This window comes from Bison bison, unplaced genomic scaffold (assembly GCF_000754665.1).
Source record: "Bison bison bison isolate TAMUID 2011002044 unplaced genomic scaffold, Bison_UMD1.0 scf7180017864160, whole genome shotgun sequence".
Classification (NCBI taxonomy): Eukaryota; Metazoa; Chordata; class Mammalia; order Artiodactyla; family Bovidae; genus Bison; species Bison bison.
Window position 1 is genome coordinate 7,023,311 of NW_011494732.1, and position 27,458 is coordinate 7,050,768.

At 42.8% G+C, this 27,458-nt stretch overlaps 1 protein-coding gene and 1 pseudogene across 3 annotated transcripts in view; one reads left to right on the forward strand and one right to left on the reverse strand.

Annotated features, from left to right (window-relative positions):
* Positions 1-1,098: 1,098 nt before the first annotated feature.
* Positions 1,099-27,458, forward strand: part of ANAPC5 (anaphase promoting complex subunit 5) — a 34,881-nt gene continuing 8,521 nt past the window's right edge. Inside the window, exons 1-11 of one of the 3 annotated variants that reach the window (XM_010841345.1) lie at positions 1,099-1,402; positions 4,757-4,836; positions 5,259-5,368; positions 6,216-6,408; positions 13,549-13,615; positions 16,069-16,170; positions 17,138-17,328; positions 21,457-21,538; positions 22,204-22,293; positions 23,455-23,636; positions 25,199-25,334. In XM_010841345.1, the coding sequence (XP_010839647.1) occupies positions 1,196-1,402; positions 4,757-4,836; positions 5,259-5,368; positions 6,216-6,408; positions 13,549-13,615; positions 16,069-16,170; positions 17,138-17,328; positions 21,457-21,538; positions 22,204-22,293; positions 23,455-23,636; positions 25,199-25,334 (1,440 nt within the window). In that variant the 5' untranslated portion in view covers positions 1,099-1,195. The remainder of the gene's footprint in view (positions 1,403-4,756; positions 4,837-5,258; positions 5,369-6,215; positions 6,409-13,548; positions 13,616-16,068; positions 16,171-17,137; positions 17,329-21,456; positions 21,539-22,203; positions 22,294-23,454; positions 23,637-25,198; positions 25,335-27,458) is intronic. The other 2 variants (XM_010841346.1, XM_010841347.1) reach the window with 2 other exon arrangements.
* On the reverse strand, positions 9,605-11,717 carry LOC104989658 (annotated as a pseudogene).

Below are 27,458 nucleotides of genomic sequence, written 5' to 3' on the forward strand. Positions count from 1 at the left end.
GTTTATCCAGTGGTCATGTATGAATGTGAGAGTTGCACTGTGAAGAAAGCTGAGCACCGAAGAATTGATGCTTTTGGACTGTGGTGTTGGAGAAGACTCTTGAGAGTCCCTTGGACTGCAAGGAGATCCAACCAGTCCATCCTAAAGGAGATCAGTCCTGGATGTTCATTGGAAGGACTAATGCTGAAGCTTAAACTCCAATACTTTGGCCACCTCATGCGAAGAGTTGACTCATTGGAAAAGACTCTGATGCTGGGAGGGATTAGGGGTAGGAGGAGAAGGGGACGGCAGAGGATGAGATGGCTGGATGGCATCACCGACTCAATGGACATGAGTTTGTGTGAACTCCGGAGGTTGGTGAGGGACAGGGAGGCCTGGCGTGCTGCGATTCATGGGGTCGCAAAGAGTCGGACACGACTGAGCGACTGAACTGAACTGAAACAGAGATTCACCACATGGAGGTGGTATTATCTTCTATTATGCGTAAGGATACACGGCTACTTGCAACCTGACCTGGCTGTCTGCAAATGGCATTTGTGAAATTCTAAGGGGGGAAAAAAACTTCATTCACGCATTAAAACAGAGCTAAATGAAACTTCCGAACTTTGAATATAAAATTAACCTGATCAGTTAAATACAGATTTTAAAGGTGCACGTTTAATTTCGTTGCTTTTTCTTTTTTCTGTTACTTGAACCCCGCGACAAGCGGGATCTTAGCTCCCGGACGCGGGCCCCCTGCACGGGGAAGCGCCCACTCTTAACCAGTGGACCGCCGGGAAGTCCCTAACTTCGTTGCCTTAATCTCAATCACTTTAAAATTTAATTTTAATTATTTTCAAATTAAACGAACAAATGGTCAGCCTCCTAGCCGTTCAGACCTTGACCGAAAGCGTCGACTCTTTCACTCAGTGCCAGTCCATGTCTACCCGGAACCTGCCCTCCTGCAAAAGTTTCTGTAGGGACCCAGTCTTTAGGTGCTCCGCCTTTGCCCCACCCATCACGGTATTGTTGGGCATTTTTATTGGCTATAGAGCTCTGGTTTCGTTGCTCTGATTGGTCATCGGCGTGCCGTCGCGAGGCAGTTTCCTGGGATACGCCGCGGGCCAGGGGAGGCCTAGGGGAGGTTGTGAGGTTCCCTGAGCAGGAGTCCGGCCGGGGTGCGCACCGGGTCTCCTGGACTTAGTTCGTGAGCGCCATGGCCAGCGTCCACGAGAGCCTCTACTTCAACCCCATGATGACCAATGGGGTGGTGCATGCCAACGTATTCGGTATCAAGGACTGGGTGACGCCGTATAAGATCGCGGTGCTAGTGTTGCTGAACGAGATGGGCCGCACGGGCGAGGGCGCCGTTAGCCTCATGGAGCGGCGAAGGCTCAACCAGCTGCTCCTGCCGCTGCTGCAGGTGAGGGTCTCCGGTTCATCCAGCAAACCCTTACTGTGCACCGGCTCTGTGATGGGACAGCTCCCTGGGGGCTGGGGGCACGGGGGTTTATCGGATACTCTCTCTGCCCTTTTGGACTGAGAAAAATATAGTTATTACCACCAGCTAACACTTAGTACTTACGATGGACCAGGCACTTTACATGCATTTTTCTGGGCAGGTTTATATATGACTCCAGCATTTATTAGCTGAGTGACGGGGGAAAGAGTTATTTTCGCAGATCCTCCGTTTTATGTAGAATGAGGCTACATGTAGGCTTGAGCGTTGGAGACACAGGTACCCTAGAGGTACCTGTTAGAGACGCTGTACCGTAGAGGACCGTAATAAGTGGTAACAATGACAAAAAAGTAACAGCCAACATTGATCACTTACTGTGTACTAAGCACTTGATGGGCGTCCCTGGTGGCTCAGACGGTAAAGAATCTTCCCACAATGCGGGAGACCCGGGTTCAATCTCTGAGTTAGAAAGATCCCCCCTGGAGAAGGGAATGGCAAGAACCCATTCCAGTATTTTTGCCTGGAGAATTCCAAGGACAGAGGAACCTGGCGGCCTATAGTCCATTGGTTCGCAAAGAGTCGGACACGACTGAGCAACTAACACAAGCACTTTACATGTTTTATCTCCCTTTGCAGACTCAGATTGTAACTCTACTGCTTACCTGCTGTGCGACTTGGGCAAGTTCCATAACGTGTTTGGGTCTTTGCTTTTGCTCTGTAAAATGGCAAACAATGAGAGAAACTGTCATGTGATGGCTGTGTTAAGTTAGAAAATCCATGAGAACATTTTACAGTGTTTGGCACATAATAAATGCTCCATCAATTTTAGCTATTTTCATTTTAATCTCATGCACTTTCCCTTAGATCAGTTGTGGTTTTTCCATTTATTCGGGTGATTATATGAGGGACGTCTCTCTCCCCTACTAGACTGTAACCTCCATGAGGGCATTACTTTGTCCTGTTCTTTCTCACCTTGTATCCCCAAAGCCTAGTACACTATAGTTTATAACAAGCTTTTTTTCAATTAAGAATTTTTTTTAAATGTGGACTGTTTTTTTAAGTCTTTATTGAATTCGTTACAATATTGCTTCTGTTTTATGTTTTGATTTTTTTGGCTGCAAGGCATGTGGGACTGACCAGGGATCAAACCCACACCCCCTGCATTGGAAGGCAGTCTTAACCACTGGCCCACCAGGGAAGTCCTTATAAAGGGCTTTTTTTAATCCATCACCCTCTTTGGGGCAGGGGGAGGAGTACTGAGGACACAGATTAAGTGACTTGCCCAATTAGTTAGATAAAAGTAGCAGGGTCTCTAGAACTTGCAGCTCCCAGTCCTGTCTCCATTACTGTTATAAGTTTAGAGCCCAAAAGACTAAAGTCTGTCACTGTTTCCATTGTTTCCCCATCTATTTGCCATGAAGTGATGGGACCAGATGCCATGATCTTAGTTTTCTGAATGTTGAGTTTTAAGCCAACTTTTTCACTCTCCTCTTTCACTTTCCTCAAGAGGCTCTTTAGTTCTTCTTCACTTTCTGCCATAAGGGTGGTGTCGTCTGAATATCTGAGGTTATTGATATTTCTCCCGGCAATCTTGATTCCAGCTTGTGCTTCATCCAGCCTGGAATTTTAATCAACATGTATAACATCTAGCTAAGTTCCAGCCTTTATTATTTGCTTATTGTTTGACTTTAAAAATTAGCTGATTTTTAACTACTCAACTAATACACAAAGATTCATTGTAAAACTTTAAATGATACTAAAGTTGATAGAGTGGAAGTTTATCCTGTTTCCTCAGAGATTATCAGGGTTCATATTCCTTCATTCAGCTATTAACATTTACTGAGTAACAGTTCAGAGTGGATCTTTCTAGACCTTTTGCTATGTATACGTGTATATAGATAGGTTGATGCATATGATTGTAAGTATGTATACTTGTATCCTTTTTGTTTAATTCTGCATTTTTTTTGTTTGTTCATTTTACATAAGTGCTACTTCTATGCTACAGCTTGTTCCTTTCACTTAGTAAGTCTTGGAGATCATTCCATGTCAGCATATTTGAGTAGATTTACCTCATCCTTTGTAACGGCTGCATTTTATTCCACAGTGAGAAAAGAAACATAATTTAACTCATACTTAAAAAAAATTAAGCAGTTTTCTTTTTTTTGCCATACTTTAAGGCATCTAGGATCTTAGCTCTCACATCAGGGATTGAACCCATGCCCCCTGCAGTGGAAGCCAGAGTCTTAACCATTGGACTGCCAGGGAAGTCCTTAACTCATACTTTTAATTAATGTTAAAATTTATAGATTATAACTGAGCTCTTTATTAATGGCCTTATAGATTCTTTAGTTTTTCTTCATTTCAAACGTATGGGGAACATACCTTCCCCGGAAGCGGGCTTGCTGGGTTATCCACAACTGAAAGTGACATGTGTACTGTCAACTTACTCTCCAAAAGTATTCAGTGTTTAGTTGTAAACCTCAGCTAGGTTGAAATCTTCCTGATAGCTGAGGTCACATACTCTCTGTCTCTAACGATACCTTTTATGAACTTGGGTAGATAATATGACTGCCTACCTTCCGGTGTTTTGGAGGATCAAATGAGATTATGTTTCTGAAAAATAGGACCCCTGTGTTAGTATATGTTCTCCAGGGTACAAAACAATTTGAATTATTTTACTTAATAGTTGCCACAAACATGGGACGTTATTGTTATCTCCATCTTACTGATGAAGGGCCCAGGGAGGCAACACCTTTGCTACAATTACCAAACTGAGAATGAAAGAACCTCAGACTACAGATTCTATGCTTTTTTTTTTCCATTTTAAGTCATTCCTCCAACTAAGAGAGAATGCATGCAAATGTGAAATATTGCTGTAGTGTTTTATGCAGATAGGTTTTTTTTTTTTCTGCTTCCTGGTTTGAGATTTCATGTTTGGAATAACTTTAAAACAGAAAGGTTGGATAGGGGAGGGAGAGGGATAAATTGGGAGATTAGGATTGACATATACATATTACTGTACATAAAATAGATAACTAATAAGGATGTACTGTATAGCACGGAAAATGACTCAATACTCTGTAATGGCCTATATGGGAAAAGCATCTAAAAAAGAGTGGATATGTGTATATATGTGTATATATACATATGATTCACATTGCTGTACACCTGAAACTCAGACAACATTGAAAATCAACTACATTCCAGTTAAAAAAAAGAAAGCAGAGAGGTTGATAAATGAATTCATGTATGCAGCTGTTTATCAATCTCCAGCTCTTTAAAATTTTTCTGTAACCTTTCAATCTCTCCTTTACCCAGGGCCCAGATATTACACTGTCTAAACTTTACAAATTAATTGAAGAATCTTGTCCTCAGCTGGCAAACTCAGTGCAGATCAGGTAAACTCCATTTTCTTCTGTATATATGAAAAGATGTCAAAGTAGATGGAAATTAGAAAATGGCACATGGTGATTATTTCCTTAAAAAAAAGATATCTTTGTTATTCTGGCTTGTTTTCCTAAGTACCTTAATTTGATTTTTTTTAAATGGATAGCATTAAATATACTGCTTCAGAATTTATTATTGTGTATGGATCTACTTTGTTCCTTTTAGTTGTTGCAGAGAATTTCATTTTTACTGGCTGATACGCTACTTTGAGAAATTTTATAATCAAGAAAACATCAGCAATGATATTTTTCAGAATATGGGGGTGACATTTTGGATTTTCAAATAGATTCATTTTTGGTGATTGTGGAATATGAAATGTGGGAAGATGTTCAAAGGGCCTTCCTAAAATCCTTACCTCATTTTTCTTGTTCAGAATCAAACTGATGGCTGAAGGCGAATTGAAGGATATGGAACAATTTTTTGATGACCTTTCAGATTCTTTTTCTGGAACTGAACCAGAGGTTCACAAAACAAGTGTAGTAGGTATGAAATTCTTCTAAGGAGAGCAGAGAATATTTTCACTGAAGTGAATGGCTCTCTGAGTCACATCTGTTGTTAACTCTGCTGTAATCTGAGCACAGGCAGTGGGGATGTTGGACATGTTTTATCCATTGCCTTGCCATTTTGATCTGTGTTTAAATAACTGTCTCGTGGGAAAGCATCTTCTGTTTTGTCTACTGTCATCAGAGTATTAGACTGATTGTGGAGCCTTTCAGGGTTTCTCAGCTGTTTCCCACAGTCCTCTGCTCACTTGTACACATTGCACAACTAAGTCAGGGTCACCAGCTAAAGTTTTATGAAGAGAGTAAGAGTAGATTATTGTTACAGTTTATAAGTCTAGGGTATACATGAAGTTTCCTGATACTTTTCTGTTAGCTTTATAGCCATGCTCCATCCACCTGACTTTTCTTTCCTGGTAGTTTTTATGTTATTTACCATCAGTTATTTGTTGATCTTCCATGTGCCAGGCTCTGGACTTGAAGAGAGACTGGAACCTTTCTCTTAAGGCAGATTACATTCTTGTGGTTTTGGGGAGAAGGGCGGGCAGATAGTAAAAAGTAAACAAATACAATAACTTCTGATAGTTCTAACAGTCATGAGAGGATACATTGGCTGGATAAAAAGTGGAGTGTGGGTGGGAGGACTGAGCTTTTAATATAAAGAGAAAATCAGCTTCAAAGGTGATGAAAGAACATTGTGGAGGAAACAACAACTGCAAGTATCTTCTTTTCAATTATTTTGAAGGAAGAATTGCAACAAATAGTCATTGACTTGGAGTCGCCCAGTTTTTGAGTTAATGCCTTTGCCTGGTCTGTGTCTTGTTTTGTAGGCTTATTTCTGCGTCACATGATCTTGGCCTACAGTAAGCTGTCTTTCAGTCAAGTGTTTAAACTGTACACTGCCCTTCAGCAGTACTTCCAGAATGGTGAGAAAAAGACCATGGAAGATGCTGATATGGAACTGGCCAGCAGAGAGGAGTGCGAAAGGAAAATGGAAAAAGAAGAACTTGACGTATCTATAAGGTAACTTGGGTTTCTCCAGCGTGAATCCCTTTCCTGTGAAATAGCGTCATTACAGGCACAGTAAATCCTCACTCATCCAGAGTTTCTGCATTGGCTGTCATCTTTCTGTCCCTCCAGATCCAGGAAGTGGACCTTTACAGGCTGCATCGGTTAGTTTCTTCCCCTCTAACTTCTGGTTGGGAGGCACTGATGGGAAATCCAGAGGGTCGAAGAGAGTAAGGTCAGGGTGTTGATTCACTGGTTCCCTCCCTTCAAGGTCACGGTGGACTGGGTGTAGGGTCACCGCCTCCATCAGGTGGCCTGCTTTGCAGACCTCAAGGGTCTGGTTACTGGGAAGGTTTCCCAGGCCTGGTGCGAAAGGTGCCCCACTGTTCCCAGCACTGGGGACTGTATTACTCACTATGGCTTCTCCATCCCCTGCCACTGTTTCTGAAAGTGGTCCTTTATTAAACTTATCTCATGTTACCCCATTTGAATATGCCATTTGTTTTCTGCTGGGATCCTGAGCGGTAGTGTAGTGTTCATTATATCACAGTGAATTAACAATTGATTAATTCTGTGAAAACTTATAGAGTGCCTCCTAAAGTTTAAGCCCTGGGGATGTGGTGGCACTGTTCAGCTAGTTGTTCAAGCCCAAAGCCTAGGTGTGTCCCTGGGTCCTTCCCGTCCTTCACCCCAACAGCCAGTCCTTCTGCATATCCAGCCAGAACTTCCTCCACAGTATGTTTGGAATCAGTTCACTTCTCTCCATCGCCACTGCTTCCCCGATGGTCTCAGTACCTGGTCTTTTTCCTGGATGACTGCTCCAGCCTCCTGGCTGCTTTCCCTGCCTCCATTCTTGTCTCCTTACTCTCAGTTTTTCCTGAAACATCCAAGGGAACCATCACGGATGTAAATCACACCACATGTTCTTATGCCCCAAACCCTCCTTGACTGTCCATGGAATTCAGACAGAAATCGGAGTTACTGTGGCCCTGGTACCTGTCTGATCTGGCCCCTGTCATCTTCCTTACCTCTTTTTCCTGCCTCTCCCTTTACTGTCAGAGTCTAACAGCTCTGGCTTGATTTCAGCTTCTTGAATACGCCCAGCCAAGCTCTGCCTCGGGGTGCCTGGTGTACTCTCTCTGGCTTCTCACCTCCCTCCCTTCCTTTCACCACTGGGCTCCGTGACCTCACACAGGCCTTCCCTGACTACGTGTGTGAAGTAACCTCCATCCTAAGTACTTCCATCTTCTTTCTTTCCTTCATAGATCTCCTCAGTAAGCAACCTTTTGCATTTATTTACTTACTCATTTATATTTGCCTTTGTACTCCATCAAGAGTTAAGACCCTCCTTCTCTGTTATATGTCACCTCCTTTTCCTCAGAGCTTGGCTTGTGGTGTCTGAATATGTGTTGGATGAATGAGAATCAGAACATATCGTCCAATGAGACATGTCCAGTGAGAGAATCAGAACATGTCGTCCAATGCCCGCACTGGTAATTTGCCCCATAAAATACTTCATGTTGACTCCCTTCCCTTTGCTGTTTCACATCCCCTCTCCCCAGCTGTTACCTGGGATCACCTCCCAAATAGACCACTTGTGTTTGGAGGGGAAAACGTGTGTGTGTGTGTGTGTGATCTCAGGGAGCCCACGGTCTGGGGAGGAAGACTGACATGGAAACAGATAATGACCTTGTCAGTAACGGTGTGTTCAGAGCTCTGAGAGAAGCAAGCCCCCACCTGCCCTGTATAGACTGGTCCAACCCCCTTGGGGGCTGGCAGGTATAGCCAGAGAATATTTCCCTGCAGTTCCTAGGAGTGGCCTTTGTATGGTTATATGATTTGTTCAGCACACACTGGGAACAAGAAGATTATAGTACCAGTGAGTACTTGCAAAAACTCAAGACTTGCTCACAATGTTTGTCGTGGAGGGGAAAGGCTGTACCTTGTAGAGTTGAGTCTGGCTCTGGAGTCAGACCCCTGGATTTGAATTCTGGCTCTTCCACTCCCTACCTTGGGCAGGTCACCTTCTCTGTACCTCAAATTTCTAACCTGCAAAATGGGGCTTATGTGACCGCCTCAGAGGGTTGTTGTGAGAATTAAATGATAAATCTGTATAAAGTGTTTAGAACTGTGCCTGGTATATAGTAAACATTGGACAAATGTAGCTATTCTTTTTGAAATTTCTCTTTTAAGAAGCTTCCAGGAAACAATGTGATCTCTGTCCTAGCTACTTTATATGCTTTTAAAGTAGAAGAATGTCAGTTCTTCAGAAATGTTAAAATTCAGACTTTTTTAATTAGGTTTGACTTTCTCCTAAATTAATCTGATTTACTTAGGTCTAATTACATTGTTTTGATCCTGTTCTAAGAATTCATTTGTGTGTAATGTAACAGTATGTCTAATATTAAGGTGTATGGTTTCAGAAAATGGTATGCATTCAGTAAACTGAATTTCATCACTGAAATAGAAGAAATGTATTTAAATGTTATTCTAGGGAGTTCCTTGGTGGTCCAGTTGTTAGTACTCGGCGCAGTCATTGGTTGGGAAACTAAAGATCCCACAAGCTGCACAGTGTGGCCAAAAAAAAAAAAGTCCCATTACAGAAGAACGTGCAGACTTGACATTTAGCTTCAGCTTTTCATTTGCTTATTGTTGTTACGGGGCAGCATTTGTTTCCTGCAATAATAGAGGAGGCTTATAGGGTTACACCGTGTGGGTTTGTAGCGGAGACTATTAGTCGCTGGAACAACATCTTCTCTGTGCTCCATAAAGGACCTAACAGAAGTCCTTTAAAAAAAAAATTATTCATTTATTTATTTTTGGTCACACCTTGAGGCAGGTGGGATCTCAGTTCTCTGACCAGGGATCGAACCCATGTCCCCTGCATTGGCAGGTGGATTTTTTTTTTTTTTTCAACTGCAGTTGCTCAAGCATCTGTGCTCAGACAAAACAAAAACAACCCAAATGATTGAGGTTAGAGAGAATACAAAATAACAATGCTGAGAGCTGGGGTGGGGAGGAGGCACATTCTTCTCAGATTAGGGCCACCTGTGCACCCTGCCTTCTGCTGTCTGTGGAGTTTGCTTCCTCCCGCTGGGCTGTGGCTTGCAGGGCTGGAATCCAATCTCCGCTGGGTGCTGGCAGCTGTAACCACTGCTGTCAGTTGACGAGGCTCCCCTGTTGCCCTACCGAGGAGGTGCAGGATGGATCCTCAGTACCATGGGTCCGCCCGGTGCTGCTGGTTGTAGAGCTATAGTTGGATCTGATCTTTGATCTGACTCACAAGGTTCATGGACAGCAGGATTCCCACGAGCTGCGGGATGGCCAGGCCCAGTGCCACACCACCAAGTACGAAGAGGTTGCTGTGTATCCAGTTGACCAATCTGTCAATACAGCCATGGGTGTAGATGACTTGACTAGCTTCCGAGTAGTCAAAGGTCTGCATACCTTGGCCACACATGGTGTTGATCACTGCCTGGTTAGGGGTAGGCAAGCAACAGGAGTAATGCACAGAATAGTGCTCATGCCTGGGGTTGTCTTCTGAACAGTTGAAGTACATGTTCAGGGACCAGTCCTTATAGGAAATCCCTCCACAGTAGCTGAACTCCTTCTGGCCAAAAATCTATGAGATTCTGAAGGTCCAAGTTATCTCGGTAGTGCACAATGGCATTATTGATAATCTCACTCACTTTGCCCCGCACCTTGTCTGAGAAGACGAAGCCCAGGACCCCAGCTGCCAGCTGTAGCAGGAACACAATGGTGGGACAGAGGGAGAGCATCTGCAGGAGGCAGACGTTCTCGCAGAGAGATCGTCTGATGCAGCCGCAGAAGGTGAGCAGGAACCTGAGGATGCCCACCAGGATCAGCAGGATGGCGGGTCCACGGCCAGGCAGGCCAGCGCTGCCTCTGGGGGAGTGGCTGTTTGTCTGCTCTGGTGCCGACTGAATGGGGTACCTGGGATGGGGGGGCACTCCCAGAACTGTCCTCCTCCCCTGGTGGGGGACTCTCCAGTGTGGCTAAAGGTTACAGGGAGCAGTACTGCCCTCCCACGGGGAGAACACCAAGGGCCCAGAAGGGTCTGTGGCCTTTAATTTGAGGAACTAACAACTTAAGAGCCTTTATTCCCAGGCTTGAGAGAGGAGGAACCATCTTCACTCCAGAAAAGAATTAGAATGGCATTAGGCCCACTGGCTTTTGCCGATTCTGTTTCCTGGACACTTCGTGTAGAGGAATAGGAATGGAGGTTGAGTTTCTCTGGGACAGAGCAAAGGGAGGGCTGAAGCCTCTGGTTAGTCTTTGCACCCAGAAGCCTACCTTCTTCCCTAGACACACTCTAAGCCTAAAATGCAGGTGGATCTCAGAAGAAGAGCTTGGGGAAATCCAGGTGAACTGGCTTGGGTGGCCAGGCAGAGGAAACCTCCAGGATTTGGCTAGAGGGTGGCTGCCCTGTTAGCTCCATAGCTTCTGTGGGGAGGAGGGCTGAAGGGCCAGGGGTGAAAGAGGCAGGGGAGAAAGGCGCTGGCAGGCTGATTCTTTACCACTGAGCCACCAGGGAAGCCCCAAAGTCCCTTTTAACTAACAAAAATTTCTAACAAAAGTAGAAAGTCTTTGGTGTTTCTTCACTTGTCAATGATTTAATAAAAATCTCCCAACTTCATTAATTTATTCGACAAATGCTTATTCAGTGCTTCTGGTGGGCCAGGTACTGTGTTAGGTGCTGCACTGTCTTCATGGAGGAGAAAGTCCCCGTCCTCGCGGAGTTTACGTGGGGAGGGTGAGAGGGGAGTCGAGAGGTAACTCCATTAACAGGTAATGTAACTTCAGGGTATGCCACGCAGGAAAGGAATACCTAGGGCTCGAGGATACAGAGTAACTGTGGAGTGCTGTCAGGAAAGGGCCCTTTAAGACTGGGGGCTTGCTGGCAGAGGAACCAGCCCTGAGAAGAGTTGTCAGAGCACATGCAGACTCACAGCTCTCAAGACAGGACAGACTGACATACCGGAGGGACAGAAGGAGGACAGTGTGGCCTGAGCACGTGAGGTCAGAAGGAGGGGCCAGGTCACCCCTCTGGTCACATACCTCCAAGCGTTCAGGTCCTCATGGCCTTCTTGGGTGTTTTGAAACTGTTCCCTGTCTCAGTCCTTCCCCTCCCCTGCTTTTGTTTTGTTTCTACCCTGCTCAGGAATCTCCAGAGACAGAGTCTCCCGGCCTGGTATCTGAGGTGTTCCCCAGTTGACCTTTCTGACCTCAATTTCTGTTCCTCAACTTGGGTCCTTTACCCCAGCCGTCCAGCTCTGCTCGTATCCCTCCAACAGGCCGGGCATTTTCCCATTCTGTGTCTTTTATTTTCCTTTCCTAGAATGCCTTCTTCCATCCTCATCATTTCTCCACTCCTTCCCCACTTTTAAAGTCCTCATCACTCCAAGTGGAGTGGTTTCTCCCGTTTCTAATGCAGAGATAATATACATTCATTCATTCATTCATATTGCTTACTGCCATCACGTCACATGGGCTGGACTTAGCCTTCACTAAGACTGTGAGCCCATAAAGACATTGTCTTTTCAGGGACCTAGACTTGTGTTTTATGTGTGCCCCGGCTCCATTTGTTGATTGTCTAATCCTGTTGTATTTTTTAAATTTCAGTTATAGTGGGTGATTTAAGCACTTTAGAGGAGTTTCCAGAGTCCTTTTGAAAATCAGATGAATGCCATGCACTATCCTCGCATTAAAAATGTGTATTTTGCATGCAGCTTTACAAGGTTCATGGGCTCCTAAAGCCCTTCACAGGCCCAGGTTAAATGTCTTTGATATACAGCCACTTGTAAGTCTAAAATTCTGTCTCAGCTGGTAATTGGATTCATAAACAAATTTATTGGTGTCCTTTTCCTAAATGAATAACACCCTTCCTAAACTGAATACCTTTGTGGCCTGTTAAGAGTTACTTTCTCTGGCATGTATTTGAGGCCCTGAGGAAGCACGGGAGGAGTCAGTAAAAGGATGGGGGTGGTGGTGGTATTCTCACTTGCTTTTCCCAACCTTGTTCACGTTGGCCACTGTTGCCACCAAGGAAAAAAGTGAAAAGTGAAAGTGAAGTCGCTCACTCATGTCCAAGGCCAAACTTGATCTTCATTTATAGTAAATCTATTTGCCTTTATTTGTAGCTTTTTGCTTTGTGTGGTTTTGGTTCTCTCTATTTTATTAACTTTTATTGTTCTTGTGTCCTTTATTAACTACCTCAAATCTTTTTTGGGGGAAAGGATTAAGTAAATAAAGCATCTGGTGACGGTGAGCATCATGGACCTTAGAGGAGGGTGGGCCGGGAGCAGTGTATTGCATTTCATCCAGATCCTCATTGGCCTCTAGCCTTTTTGTGTACTGCCGTATTTATTTCAGGACTTGGGCTTACTTTCTTTGAGGGATATGTTAAGAGAAAAGGGCATCTTATTGCCCAGACACTTCACTCTTCTGTTTGAGAGCTTGGCCTATGCGTTTTCTTTCCACTTTCCTCTAGGTCACTGTTGTTTCAGTGATCTTTGTTGTACCGGGTCGGGGCTGGTCCTGGGCATCTCTGATACCTACAGAATCTGATACACTTGCTGCCTTGTGAAACCAAGAGAATATTAGAGCAGCTTTTCCCAGAGTATTTTCTATGGGGTGCTAGCCCTTCCTGATAGATAGGAAATTACAAGGAGTTCATCAGGGCTGGGGTGTAGATGAGAAGGCAGGAGAGAGAGGTAGGACCATTCAGGAAGCATTGCACCTGCCCTGCTAAGCAACGTGGGCTTTATTCTGGAAGGCAGTGGGATTCCCCAGAGGGGCTTTAAGTCAGGGATGATACACTTGCGGCATCTGGGATCCTAGTTTCCTGACCAGGGATCCAACCAGCATCCCTTGCATTGGAAGCAGAGTCTTAACCACGGACCACCAGGGAAGTCCCTAGACCTGCATATTAGAAAGATCATGCTGGAGGCTGTATAGAGTTGAGATCTGCTTATTAAATCATGTAAATTTTATCAGGACATTTAGCATCATTCCTGAGAAGAGAATTAATTTTAAAAGTTTTTAAGCTTTTCTGATGAATCTATTTGACTTTGTTAGCATTACCATTTTCACTATTGTTTAATTCTTTATTATTTTTACTTAATTTTTTTCCAGAGAAGAAGAGGTATCATGCAGTGGGCCTCTGTCCCAAAAACAAGCAGAATTTTTTCTTTCTCAACAGGTAAGTTGGTTCTGTGATTTGTCATATTTTTTTTTTTTTTTTTTCATTCTGTGACATTATTTGTTGTTGCTGTTCCGTTGCTCAGTCACGTCCGATTCTTTGTGACCCCATGGACTGCAGCACACCAGGCTTCCCTGTCCTTCACTGTCTGCTGTCATGACATATGTTTGTTATGTGAGTAGGTTTATTAGTAAAGCGGCATTGTTCTTACTCTTGGTCCTTTTTTCTTCACTAACAATGCAACTGTAGCTATATGTCCCTCCCTATTTTGTATGTGATTTTATTTCTCTATTAGAGTCGTAATGCATGTTCATTTAGTAATGGTGTGTGACTAACACAGCCCCAAAGCGTGATTTGGAAGACTTACTACCCTTTTCCCAACTTTTCATCAAGGACATTTTCAAACAGAAATAAAATTGAAAAGCCTTGTACAGCGAATACCCACATACCCATCATCTGGGTCCTACAATTAATATTTCGCTCTGTTTATCATATATCTACCCATCTAGTCACCATTTCATCGTATTTTTTTGATACATTTCAAGTTGCAAACACCAGTACACTTTAGCCCAGACATTTCTTACTAGTGTTTTCAAACCTACTTTAGTTTTTTTTTTTTGGTAATACAAGCTGAACGTTTTTCTTTCATGTTGTTTTCAGCAAAGAATTTTGATTTTTGCTCTATTTTTAAGTTTCCTCTAATTTTATTATTAATTTTCTTTCTGCTGAAAGATGTAATGTTTAGATCTAGATGCAGATAATAGAGTCACCCCTGCAAATGAATTTTAGACAGATTAGAAAAACCCATCTAGACAATTGGTTACCTGTAGAGGAGAAAATGAAGCTGGACCCTCACCTCATCTTTGCACCTCAGTACTTTACAGGTAGATTAAAGGCTTCACTGTAAACATTTAAAGTTATAATTAGACTAGAAGGAACTCCATATTAACTTTTAACTGATCTCTGGATGGGGAACTTTCTAAACATAAGAACTGTGGAAGAAAATATGTAGGAGATCATTTGATGTTTTTCAGCATAAAAATGAAAAATGTCTGCATGTTAGTACATTTTCTGACAAAATTAAAAGTCAAACAACAAAATGGGAAAAGGATTTGCAATACATATGACAAAGGATTGATACTTTTGCTTTAAAAATGGTATTTTCAAAGACCAGTTGATGATGAGACAAATGTATAATATATTATTAAATGAAAAGGGCAGATAGTAAAATGATGTATTCTAATTTTATTAAAAAAGTGTGCATGCTGCTGCTGCTGCTGAGTCACTTCAGTCGTGTCCGACTCTGCGACCCCATAGACGGCAGCCCACCAGTGTATATGTATAAGTACATACACACGCAAACACACATACATATACCCACGCACAGAAAAAAGACTGGAATAAGATACACTGACATAAAAATGGTGTTATTTCTGGATGGAGGAGTAACAGATGATTTTCTGTGTGCTTTTCTGTTTTCTTCTGTATGCTTTTTCATATTTTTGGAATCTCCTGTAATGCTACAATGAATTAAAATGGAGTTAGAAGTTATTGTTAATCAAAGAAAAATTTGTCTATGTAAAATTGAAGTGTCTAGAACCCAGTTAAGTACTAATCATTAATTTAGAAGTAGTTTTCTACATATTTTATATAATTGTTGCTGGTAACATCCATATGAAACAGAAAACCAGGAGAAGGGCAAGTGTGTGCCATAAGGCTCTTTGCCAGACTATGAATACATACTTCCTGCCTTGAAGGCACTTACAGTCTGGGGGTGGGGTCAGCTAGCACTAGTAATATAATTTAATAAGTACTGCAGGAAGGGTTAGTGGAGGGGGCTTATAGGAGCATGTAGGTGCTTATGGGAGAAGCAGGTGGCTGAAATCTAAACTGGGCCCTGAAGGCTGAGTAGGCTTTTGCATGGAAGAGTGTGTGGGTGGGGTTGGTGGTTGCGAGACATAATTCCAGGAAGAGGAAACAGTGTTCTGCAAGGTCAAGAGGAGAGTGTAGGACCTTTCTTGGTGTCTCAGTGGTAAAGAATCTGCCTGTCAATGCAGGAGACACAGGTTTGATCCCTACTCCAGGACGGTCCCACATGGTGAGGAGCAACTCGGCCCATGCGCCATAACCACTGAGCCTGTGCTCTAGAGACTGGGAGCCATAACTACTGAGCTCATGTGCTGCAACCACTGAAGCCCAAGTGCCCTAGAACCTGCACTCTGTGACAAGAGAGGCCACTGGAATGAGAAGCTGCGCACCGCAACTAGAGAAAAGCCCGCACAGCAATGAAGACCCAGCACAGCCAAAAATAAATAAATGAATAAAATTGTTAAAAAAAAAAAAAAAGAGGAAAGTGTAGGTGCAGAGAAGAAAGTAATCAGATATTTAATATATGTGTCCATATGTTTATTGGCCATTTCTTTCTACTGAGAGTTGTCATTTTTAACTTTCAGGCTTCTTTGTTGAAGAATGATGAGACCAAAGCCCTCACTCCAGCTTCTTTGCAGAAAGAATTGAACAACTTGTTGAAATTTAATCCTGATTTTGCTGAAGCGGTGAGCCTCTTCCAGAATCTGTTCCTAAATTAGAAAGCAGGGACAAGACTTTTGAATAGTCAAGTAAATGTGGATTGGCCCGCTGACCTGGGTTCTTAGAAAGAAATCCTGTGGTTGGCATGTAATTGACTTAGCCTAGGCTCCTCCCCCACCCAGGAGGGATTTCTTCAATCTATTGATGCTCTCTTTCATTCATCTCTGATGTTGTGAATTACGGACAGGAGATGAAGGAGATGACAGACTGATTTTTTAAAGTTTGAGGCCCCAAAATTCTTTTCTCCTCTTTTGTAAATGTTTTTGTTGGTGTATATATTTTTTAAGTTAAATAATTCTATTCCTTATTGAATTCTTATCCTGAGAACTTTCTTAATAGCACCTGGGTTTTGCCATCTGACTTTATCCACATGTAGAAATACATCTGCTTTGCTCCTTAGTAACTGGGATCTGCCTGCTGGAGGGAGTTTTAATTCAGTGAACCAAACAAAATGAAAATAGTGTCAAAATAGAAGATAATTAACTTCGAAAACTAATAAACTAGTAAAAGTCTCACTGGGTTTTAACTTGGACATTTAGAAAAATTGGTTTTATATTTGTATGAATTCAGGTTTTAAGACCTTTTTTTTTTATACTGACACAATTCCTTAATATCTAAGCTAGGTGATTCCCCCTCCATCCTCACGTATAATCCATGGATCCTAATATAACCAGTGGATGAGTATTTAGGACAAAACTCTGACGCCCATGCTGGTGGAATTCCCTTTATTTTGTTTGGGGACACATTCTGGGGAAGAAACCACCTACTGTGCCTTAAGTCTATTTTATTCTGCCTGTGGGGAAAAGATTAAGCTAAACCGTGACTTAGGAGGGTAGGGGATACGTGGATGTCTACAGCCAGTGGACCTCTCTGAATTAATCTAACACAAGAGGAACTTAACATTTAAAATATGTTGAATGTTCCTCCTCTTAGCACTACCTCAGCTACTTAAACAACCTCCGAGTTCAAGACGTTTTCAGTTCAACACACAGCCTCCTTCATTATTTTGACCGCCTGATTCTTACTGGAGCCGAAAGCAAGAGTAATGGGGAAGAGGGCTATGGCCGGAGCTTGAGATATGCAGCTCTAAACCTGGCTGCCCTGCACTGCCGCTTTGGTCACTAGTAAGTGTATAAACTTGTCCATGTAGAAATTGAAGAAACTATCTCTCAAATGTTAATTGAGATGTGTTTTTAAAAATAGGCTGTATTTGACTTAAAGAATGAACTTAATGGTTACCAGAGGGGAAGGGTGGGGGGTAGGGATAGTTAGGGGGTCTGGGATTGACATGCACACACTGTTTTTATATTTAAAATAGATAACCAGCAAGGACCTGCTGTGTAGCAAAGGAACTCTGCTCAATATTACGTAATAATCTAAATGGGAAAATAATTTGAAAAAGAATAGATACATGTATTTAATAGATATATAACCAAATCACTTTGCTGTACACCTGAAACTAACACAGCATTGTTAATCAACTATACACCAATATAAAATAAAAAGTTTAAAAAATATGCTGTATATTTTTAAAAAAGGAGGAGGAGGGGGAAGAAAAGAGAAAAAGAGATTGTTCAACCTGAGCTTGTCAATAACTTGCAAAGAAGGAAGCTTTTTCCACTGAACAGAAGATAATGAAAGAGTCTGCCCCCTGGAGTCACAATTTAGCATTACCGTCTAAGTGCTTGGCCTCTTGCTTTACTTCTAAGAACAGTGGGCACTGAATTAAAAGGAAATTGGGTCATTAGGCCAAAGATTCCCAACAGGATTTTTCAGAGGAAATAATGGGTATGTAAAAGTTATTTTCAGTATTTCAAAAAGCCAAAAGGAAGCTGTGCCTTTATTTGACAAAAGACTATGTGGATTGCCGAAAGTCACATGTTTGTGGTTTTGGTTGGCATTCAGGGGGCTCAGTGAGGTGACACTGACTTATGCCATTATTAAGGTATGCCTATGATTTTAATAAATAAAAATAGGAAATTGATCAGTTATTTTATTAATATTTAGTAAATAGAGTTAACAGGATAGTCTTGCAAAATATGGAATCTATTTTGAAAATAATGAAATAATGTGAATAATGGTGAAAAGGTAGGAAATTACTGATAGTCTCTCTGCTTCCCTATGGCTTTTTCCCATTTAAGAAAAATTAGTTTCTGTCACAGGCATCTTTGAGTAGAGACTAGAGTGTATTTCTAGAAGTGTAGTGTCCAGAGTTTAAGAACTGAGACTTCTGCACCTTGCTCTATGGCCCAGGCAACAGTAAGGAATTTCTAATAACTTCTGATTGTCACATTTTCAAAGGGACATAGACAAGCTGGAGCTTGCCTGGGGAACAGTCTCACTGGAGGCATTCAAAGCCATGCCATATGAAGAGTGTGGGAAGGATGTGAGAATGTTTAGCCTGGAAAAGAAACAGTTTAGCCAAGCGTTTATTTGACATCTTTCTGTAGTGAAGGTCATGTGAAAAGGACTTAGATTGATCAAGGGTGTGACTACTAGAGAAGATTGAGAGCTGGTAAGTGCCAGTTAAAGGGCAAAACATTTTTGCTGTTTATGAGGAGGAGATTTCTTTGTGTAGAACCTTCTGAGAAAGGTGTCAGCAGAGTGCTCAGGTGTGCAGCGGGGGTGACATTCAGAGAATTCAAGCCTCATATTGATACTTGAGCCAAAAAATGTTTAAGGCTACTCTGAACTCTCTGATTTTGTGAGATTCCGTATTCTAAGAGTCAACTTCTTTTCGTCTGCCCAGCTTTAGTAACCTCTTTGATCACAGCCTTTCATGTTTTATGTACTCATAATAAATAGCAACACCATTTGAATATTTGCCAATAACTTGTTTCTGTGTTACACACAGCTTGCCCTTGCATTTGGAAGTTTGTATGTAGTCTGGTAGATACAAATAATAAGTCTGTTGATGTATAGAATTTTTCTGTGTTTGCAATATTATCAATGGATAGGCAGCTAACTGTATGGAATTAATTACTAGATAATTTCTGATTTACTCAACTCCAGGCTTCTTTATTTTTAGTCCTGGAGCTATGAGGCTGTATAATTGCCCCTGAGCTAATAGGATTGTGGTAATTTCTTAAAAATCTATGTGCTAGGCATTGTTCTAGGTGCTAAGGATACAGCAGTGAAAAAAGGGGAAAAAAAAAATACTCTGTTCTCATGGAGCTTCCAATGGGAAAAATAAATAATAAACCCTAAATTTATCAGGTAGTGATAGATCAGGATAAGGGATTAAAGAGAGGTGATGAGTGCTATTGTTTTCATAAGTAACACTCTTCTTCCAGATGATTGCACTGGTCTTAATCTTCAATTTGTAAAATTTCTGTTTAAATATTAAGGCCCTTCCTAACCTTTGTTAATATTTGAACAGAGATTTAAATAAAGGATTTGAGGGAGTGAGTAATCTGTGTGTGTATTTGGAGAAAGAGTATTCATGTCGCCTAGGACAGCAAGTACAAAGGCCCTGAGGCAGGATTTACTTGGCATGTTTGAGGAGGAACAAAAGGTGTGGTCAGGGTGACATAAGTAAGGGGGGAATAGAGGAGAATGAGGTCATAGAAGTGGCAGGGGTCAGAGCATTTAGGGTCCTGTAGGCCCAAGTAAGGACACTGGCTTTTACTCTGAATGACATAGGAAGCTGTTGTTAGAGGCTACAGATCTTTCTGCTCTGGCATTTTGCAAACAGTGTGATAGCCAGCATGTTTCCAATATTTCAACCAGTTTGCTTCTTGCTCTTTAATGAAAATTTTTATCAAAGGCATTTCTGATTAGCAGCAATGGAAAACCATTGGTTCTTCAAGGATTTGCCAGAAACTTTGAAGTTTCTGTGTTGGTTATCTACTTTTTCTTCCTCTCTGGGAAGAATAATCTTTCTTTAGTCCTGTTTAGCATCCTATCTGTACAATTCTCCCAGAAGACTTTTTCTAAACATAACATAACTTATTTGGTCATCAGATGTTCAACAAAGTTAAATTGACTGGCATTTATAAGGGGCCTCTGTGTGAAGATATGCTTCCTGCCTTCAAATAGCTTATATTCTGGTGCATCTTAGCATTAAAGGGGATTTAAGAGAAATATGAAATAGGTAAAAATGTTTCCTTATCCAAATAGATAGTATTGAGGAAGAATTCAGCTCTCCCTGTTAAAATTAATAAAATTAATATTGCTCTTATTGAAAAAAATTTTGCATAAAATTTTCCCTACATAAGTGATACCCATAGAATTTCTGATTCTATTTTGAGATCTCAGTGACCCAGCATTTACAGAACTTCTGTGACTTGAGACTGGGAAACTCCAAGTTTAAGACATCTCTGGTGCCCCCTGCAGGTTAAAGAAATAAAACTAACATTAAATAGAGGGTGATATACAATAGTATTAATATTTAATTAAGCACTGCAAGCAGATACCATTTCTATGGACTTTTTCAGAAGTGAAGGCTCAGTGGGGCCAAGAATAGTTAGTTGACTGAATTTTCACAAAAGTTGCAAGGCTGGGGAAGACACCCCAGATGGAGAGGAACCACATGAGTAGAAAAAAGAAATCTCAGAAGTGAAAATCTTCCAAATACTTTTCAAAACTAATTTTGAAAAAAATTATAGAAGTATAAAATGCCATAGTTCACAAAATTTTTCAAATAATGCTGAAAGGAAGGTGATGAGAAGTAAAATCTTACATCCTCTCCTTGTCCCTCCCCTCAGCAGGGGGTGTGTGTGTGTGTGTGTGCGCGCGCGTGCACGCGCTTAGTCACTCAGTTATGTCCAACTCTTGCAACCCTATGGACTGTAGCACCCCAGGCTTCTCTGTCCATGGGATTTCCCAGGCAAGAATACTGGAGCAGGTTGCCATTTTCTTCTCCATTGGATCTTCCCAACTCAGGGATTGAACCTGTGTCTCTTGCATCTCCTGCATTGACAGGAGGATTCTTTTAATGCTAAGCCACCCAGGAAGCCCTCAGCATTAGACAACTAAAAAAAAAAAAAATCTTAGGAGCTGAGATAGGGAAAAACCAGTACTTCAGGTCCCTTTTAGTAGAACTCCACCTTAGCAGGGATATGTTCTATATCTCTATTGTTAGTTTCTTTTGCTACTGGGATGGGGGTGTCTCTGAGGAGTAAGCCCATGGTTTCAACTTCCAACCCAGAGGCCTGCACGCTGGTGAATTACCATATAGATGACTTCCTGTTACCGTTGCTTACACATGTTTGCGGTTGTTAATGAGTTATTAATGTTCATTCTGTCGTTAGTCAACAGGCAGAGCTTGCCCTGCAGGAGGCAATTAGAATTGCCCAGGAGTCCAACGATCACGTGTGTCTCCAGCATTGCTTGGTGAGGTCACCCTCCTGTCTTGGAAGTTCTGCCCGTGGGTTGGGTTGTTGGCCTCTGAAAGGCCCCATATGAATTAGGTTGTTTTGCAGTTGGAAGGTCCTCAATGGTGATGGGAAACTAGTTAGATGGTCAGGGGGATTCAGGAAAGGCAACCCAGTTGTATTTATCTTTTTTAATTCTTGACGTCCATTTTGTTCGGGGGCATTTCTTGTCTACAAATTTAAAGGCAGTTTGCCATGCAAAACTGTTGCACCAGACACTGGCATGAAGGAAATGTGTTTGCAGCACCTGGTAACTGGATAAGAGCTTGTGCTGTCAAAGCGTCATCACCACACACATCATCAAACAAGTAGAACCCAGTTCAGCAACCACCTGAGAATTTTACTGTCTCACTTCCAAGCCTTCCAGGGGCCTCGTGTCTTTTTTTTCTGGAACATTTGCCACTCATGGCTCTCAGAGGTGAAGAAGATAAATGGCTTGTTTATTTCAGTCTGATGGTTTTAATGTGTTAGATGGGTTTCATTTCGGTTCATAATTTGTGAAAGTGTGTTTTAGAGGGCTTATTTTGTCCCTTGTTAATTTGTTCTTACAATCATGCTGATGCTTTCAGTAGAACATTAGCCATTATCATTGTTTTGATACATTTTGATGACTTCTCTTGCCAGAGCTGGCTTTACGTGCTGGGACAGAAGAGATCTGATAGCTATGTTCTGCTGGAACATTCTGTGAAGAAAGCTGTTCATTTTGGGTTACCAGTAAGGCTCATCTTTCTATGAGATTGTTTAAACAATTGGGGTGGTTTTATTCTTGGTAGTTTCATGTGACCTTAATTATTAATCAAACCACTAAGTTCTTTGAATAGGTTTCTCTCTCCTCCTGTTATCCTAATAACATCCGTGCAAGTTCCATTTATCAATTTGATGAGATCTTTGTTTAGTGTATTGATCAGCACTAAACTTCCACGTCTTTATTTAGAAAATGTTTAAGAAAGACTTATTTTTAAACCAGTGACCGGCAAACTCTATGGCCTACAGGCCAAACCTGGCTCACTGCCTGCTCCTGTAAGGCCCTCAAGCTAAGAATGGGTTTTACATTTTTAAATAGTTGGGGGAAAAAAACAAAGAAGAATATGTGGCATAGACCAAATGTGGCCTGCAAACCCTAAATTATTTACTCTCTGGCCCTTTATAGAACAAATTTACTGATCCCTGTTTGAAGTAATAAACAAAGCCACGAACCAGTAAACCTGTATTCCCCAATGACAGATACTGAGGGGCATTGAAAGGGTACAAGTCCTACACATGAAGTAGTAATGACTGTAGAATCTAGATTACTATTGCTCAAAGAACCTTATTCTGCCTCAAAAAAAACCAAAAACAAATGATAGACTTTGTAAGCACATTTTTTGTTATGGATTTAAGTGGACTTGTTTTTAGTTGAGCTTTCATCCTTGAAAATTATACCAGAAGTTAATGAAGAGATAGTTATGCTCCTAATAGGCATTTTTTCCTTAATCTCCTACTACATAATGTACCGAGCACTGTTTAACATGTACTATTTCATTTTAATCCTTAAAATAAGTCTGCATGATAGGGTTTGATGCCCATTTTACAGATAGGCTTGTCTAAGAAGCTGAGTGACTGGCCCTAGGTCACACAGTCAGCAGCAGAGGCAGTGTTTAAGTCCAGATCCATTTAGCTTCAGAGCTGGCCCTTCTTACTGTACCATTAGCTTCTCTTCCATCCTCTAGTTTTTCAGGAACATTTCTCATATGGGTCAGGGTCAGGCTGCAGGTACTTTCTTTATAAATAGTGATGTCATTATGCACATGTTGAAATATCACAACTTTCTGAAGAGCAAAACAAATTCTGTCTTGTCATCTCTATCTTGAGTTGTGCATTTGTCTGTCTCCTTAGTACCTCGCCTCCCTAGGAATACAGTCCCTGGTTCAGCAGAGAGCTTTTGCTGGGAAGACGGCAAACAAACTTATGGATGCCCTAAAGGACTCGGACCTCCTGCACTGGAAACACAGCCTGTCAGAGCTCATCGATATCAGCATCGCCCAGAAGACAGCCATCTGGAGACTCTATGGCCGTAGGTGTGTCTTCAAGCCCGCCATCAGGGCTGCGAGGACACAAGTCCTCTTACAGATGAGCGGAAGCCAGCAGACCGGTGCTCTGAGGGCCAAATGGATGGAGGTTGTTTGTGCAGGGGGTTAAAGAAAGTGCTTTAAAGTTTTAAAATATTTTCTACTTTGCACACAGGCTTTGCAAAGGTTTTTCCTATGCCTGTTTTTTTTTTTAATCTACTTCTTTTTAAAATTAATTAAGTAGTTATTTATTTTTGGCTTCACTGGGTCTTCGTTGCTGCGTGCGGGCTCTCTCTAGTTGCTGCAGGCAGGCCCACTCTAGCTGCGGTGCACAGGCTTCTCACTGCAGTGGCTTCTCCTGCTGTGCAGCTCTCGTTCTCAGGTGGGCTTCAGTAGTTGTGGCTCAAGGACTCTAGGACTCACGCTCTGTAGCTGTGGTCCACAGGCTTAGTTGCCCTGAGGCATGTGAGATCTTCCATGACCAGGAATTGAACCGGTGTCCCCTGCATTGCAAGGCAGACTCGTAACCACTAGATCACCAGGGAAGCTCCTTCTCTGCCTGTTTTTATTTATTCCTCCCAGCTGCTCTGGGAGGTGGCTTGGGGGGTGATCTCCATTCTCAGATACGTAGGACAAGGTTCACACATCTGATCTGCCCCAGATAACAATTGAGTTAACAAGTTAACAAATTAACAAGTATGGACCTCCACACTCAAACTGAGATCCTTGGACTCCAAACACCATGCCCGTACTCTGAGATGCCATGGGCCACAGTCACTCAAGTTGAGCACCCTCTTAACCCCAAAGCTGTTATGTGATGAAAGCTGCTTCCCTGTTAACCAGGGTGTGTTCTCTGGACCATCTCTGGCCTGGTGTTTAATTCCATTTAGCCTCCTTTGTTGCTGTTCAGTTGCTAAGTCATATCTGACTCTTTACGACCCTGTGGACTGCAGCCCACCAGGCTCCTCTGTCCTCCAGTCTCTCCTAGAGTTTGCTCAAATTCATGTCCAAGCTTGGAAGTAAATTCTGAACCAGATTTTTAATCCTGGAGCCCTGTTGCTACCTCACCTCTCACCTAGACAATCTGCTGTTTCTAGGAATTCAGTGATGAAAGGAAGTGCCTATTGTATCAGTCTTGTTTTTGTACTTGAAATAATTTTTGGCACAGTGTGGTGTGAAACAGATGCAGACACTGGCCACTGCTTCCACTGTCAGAGCAGCCGGTGCCAAGATGGCATCAAGTCTGAATTTACCGTGAAAGCTAATTAACATACTGTGGCCCCAGGGAAGATTACAGGCAGAGATGGGGTGGGGGAGGTCTGGAACTTGGAGCTCCCCGTTGTGTCATAACCACCATGTGTTTCCTTTGAGGCCGCACATCTAGATTGCTTTCCTGCTCTCCTTGTCCCAAGGACAGGAGGTCTGGCACTGGGAGACAGCTGCTCTCACGGAACCAGAACCTGCAGAGAGGCGTCACCTCCTCCCGTTTCCTCTCGGGGTAACTGTAGGGTGTAGCTGAGGGGCACCTGGGTCTCTCAACTGACGGGGATGCCTTTATGTCCTCTCCCCAGCACTATGGCCCTGCAGCAAGCCCAGATGTTGCTGAGCATGAACAGCCTGGAGTCGGTGAACGCGGGCGTGCAGCAGAACAACACGGAGTCATTCGCTGTAGCGCTTTGTCACCTCGCTGAGCTGCATGCGGAGCAGGTAGGCAGGTGACCCGGCCAGCGTGCTTCTGGAGCAGTACAGGCTCTGCCGTTTCTTTTCTCTCAGTCAGTTCAGTCGCTCAGTTGTGTCTGACTCTTTGCGACCCCATGAATCACAGCACGCCAGGCCTCCCAGTCCATCACCAACTCCCGGAGTTCACTCAAACTCATGTCCATCGAGTCGGTGATGCCATCCAGCCATCTCATCCTCTGCCGTCCCCTTCTCCTCCTGCCCCCAATCCCTCCCAGCATCAGGGTCTTTTCCAATGAGTCAACTCTTCACATGAGGTGGCCAAAGTATTGGAGTTTCAGCTTTAGCATCAGTCCTTCCAATGAATACCCAGGACTGATCTCCTTTAGGATGGACTGGTTGTATCTCTTTGCAGTCCAAGGAACTCTCAAGAGTCTTCTCCAACAAAAGCACTGGACAGCTCTGGTTGGATGGAAGTGGCGGAAAGGGTGAAATCCCATGAGTAGAAATGGACTGGGTACAGAGTCTACAAGGTTTGTGGAGCTGAGGACCTCTTCCAGCATCAGGGAAGGGACTAAGAGATCAGCTATTTCTAGGTAACAGATGGAATAAAAAGGAGCCTTTGAAATTTAGGGTGGAAGAGCTGTGTGTTTGTGGGAAAGGGAAGAACATAATAAGAACACAGCTAAAATGATAACAGCTAAGGTGTGTCGTACATTTGTTCTGTGCCGGGCTCAGTGATTTCCATGTGTGATTATCCAGATTCCTCACAGTAGCCCCATCAGGTCAGCTTTGGTATCATCCCATTTCACAGAAGAGAAACCGAGTTCCTGGGAGCAAAGTCCTAGACCAGTGAATGTCAGTGTCAGATCTTCAACCCAAGGCTTACTGATTCCAAAGAAAGACATTGGGAGTAGGGCATAACCTTGACTTACAGCCCAAGTAATTTTACATAAATCTCTTTATAGGGGATTGATGCAAGGGTTGCTCATGTTGCTCTCGGCTTTCTTTTCCCTTTGCTCAAAAACATCTACTTTCATGAGAAAAGGTCGGGGAACGCTCTTATCTAGAGCTAACTCACTAACTGCTGCCTTGCTGTAAGTGCATTTCCTTGATCATATTATTTTCTCCACCTCTTTGTGGTATAATAATGATCGCTAGGTTGCATCATAGCACTCAATATTCTTTAATCCTCAGCCTGAAGATCCTTGAGTGGTTTCCGCCCCTTTCAGAAGTCTGTAAATACTTCTCTCTACTGGATATATTTTAGCATTTTACAATTCTCTAACTAGCTGTGGAAACAGAGGGCGTGAATGGGCTCTGGCCGATGGCATCTGCCTGCACCTCCATCAGCTGCTTTCTTCTTGTACCTGGGAAGCATCACCCATGCTTCCTGACATCAAAACAGGCCAGCGGCTCTTGCTGTTTGCTCTCCTCCAGGAATGCTGCACATTAATCACTTTCTCCTTCTTGTAATGGCACTGGAACCTCTTTAACATTGATTCTTTTCCTCTGCTGGTGCCTTGGTTAAGCGGAGCATTTGTAACAAATGAGTCAGGGCACATTCAGTTAGGTATTGGTATAAGCTTCATATTAACCTTTTTCCCCCAACAGCTTTATTGAGATGTAATTCACATGGCCCACAATCCACCCATTTAAAGTGTCCCCTGGTGACTCTTTCTCATAGTATTCTCCCCACTGTTGCTGTTATTTAGTTGCTCAGTCATGTCTGCCTCTTTGCGACCCCATGGACTGTAGCCCGCCAGGCTTCTCTGTCCATAAGATTTTCCAGGGAAGAATGCTGGCGTGAGTTGCCATTTCCTTCTCCAGGAAATCTTCCCAACCCAGGGATCGAACATGCGTCTCCCACTTTGGCAGGTGGATGGATTCTTTACCACTGAGCCACTTGGGAAGCCCCTTTCTCACTCACCTGAGCCTTAAACAGTGAAATAGGGAATTCTTTGGCTGCCCAGTGTTTCAGTTCAGTTGCTCAGTCGTGTCCGACTCTTTGCAACCCCATGAATCACAGCAGCCAGGCCTCCCTGTCCATCACCAACTCCCAGAGTTCACCCAAACTCACGTCCATCGAGTCAGTCATGCCATCCAGACATCTCATCCTCTGTCGTCCCCTTCTCCTCCTGCCCCCAATCCCTC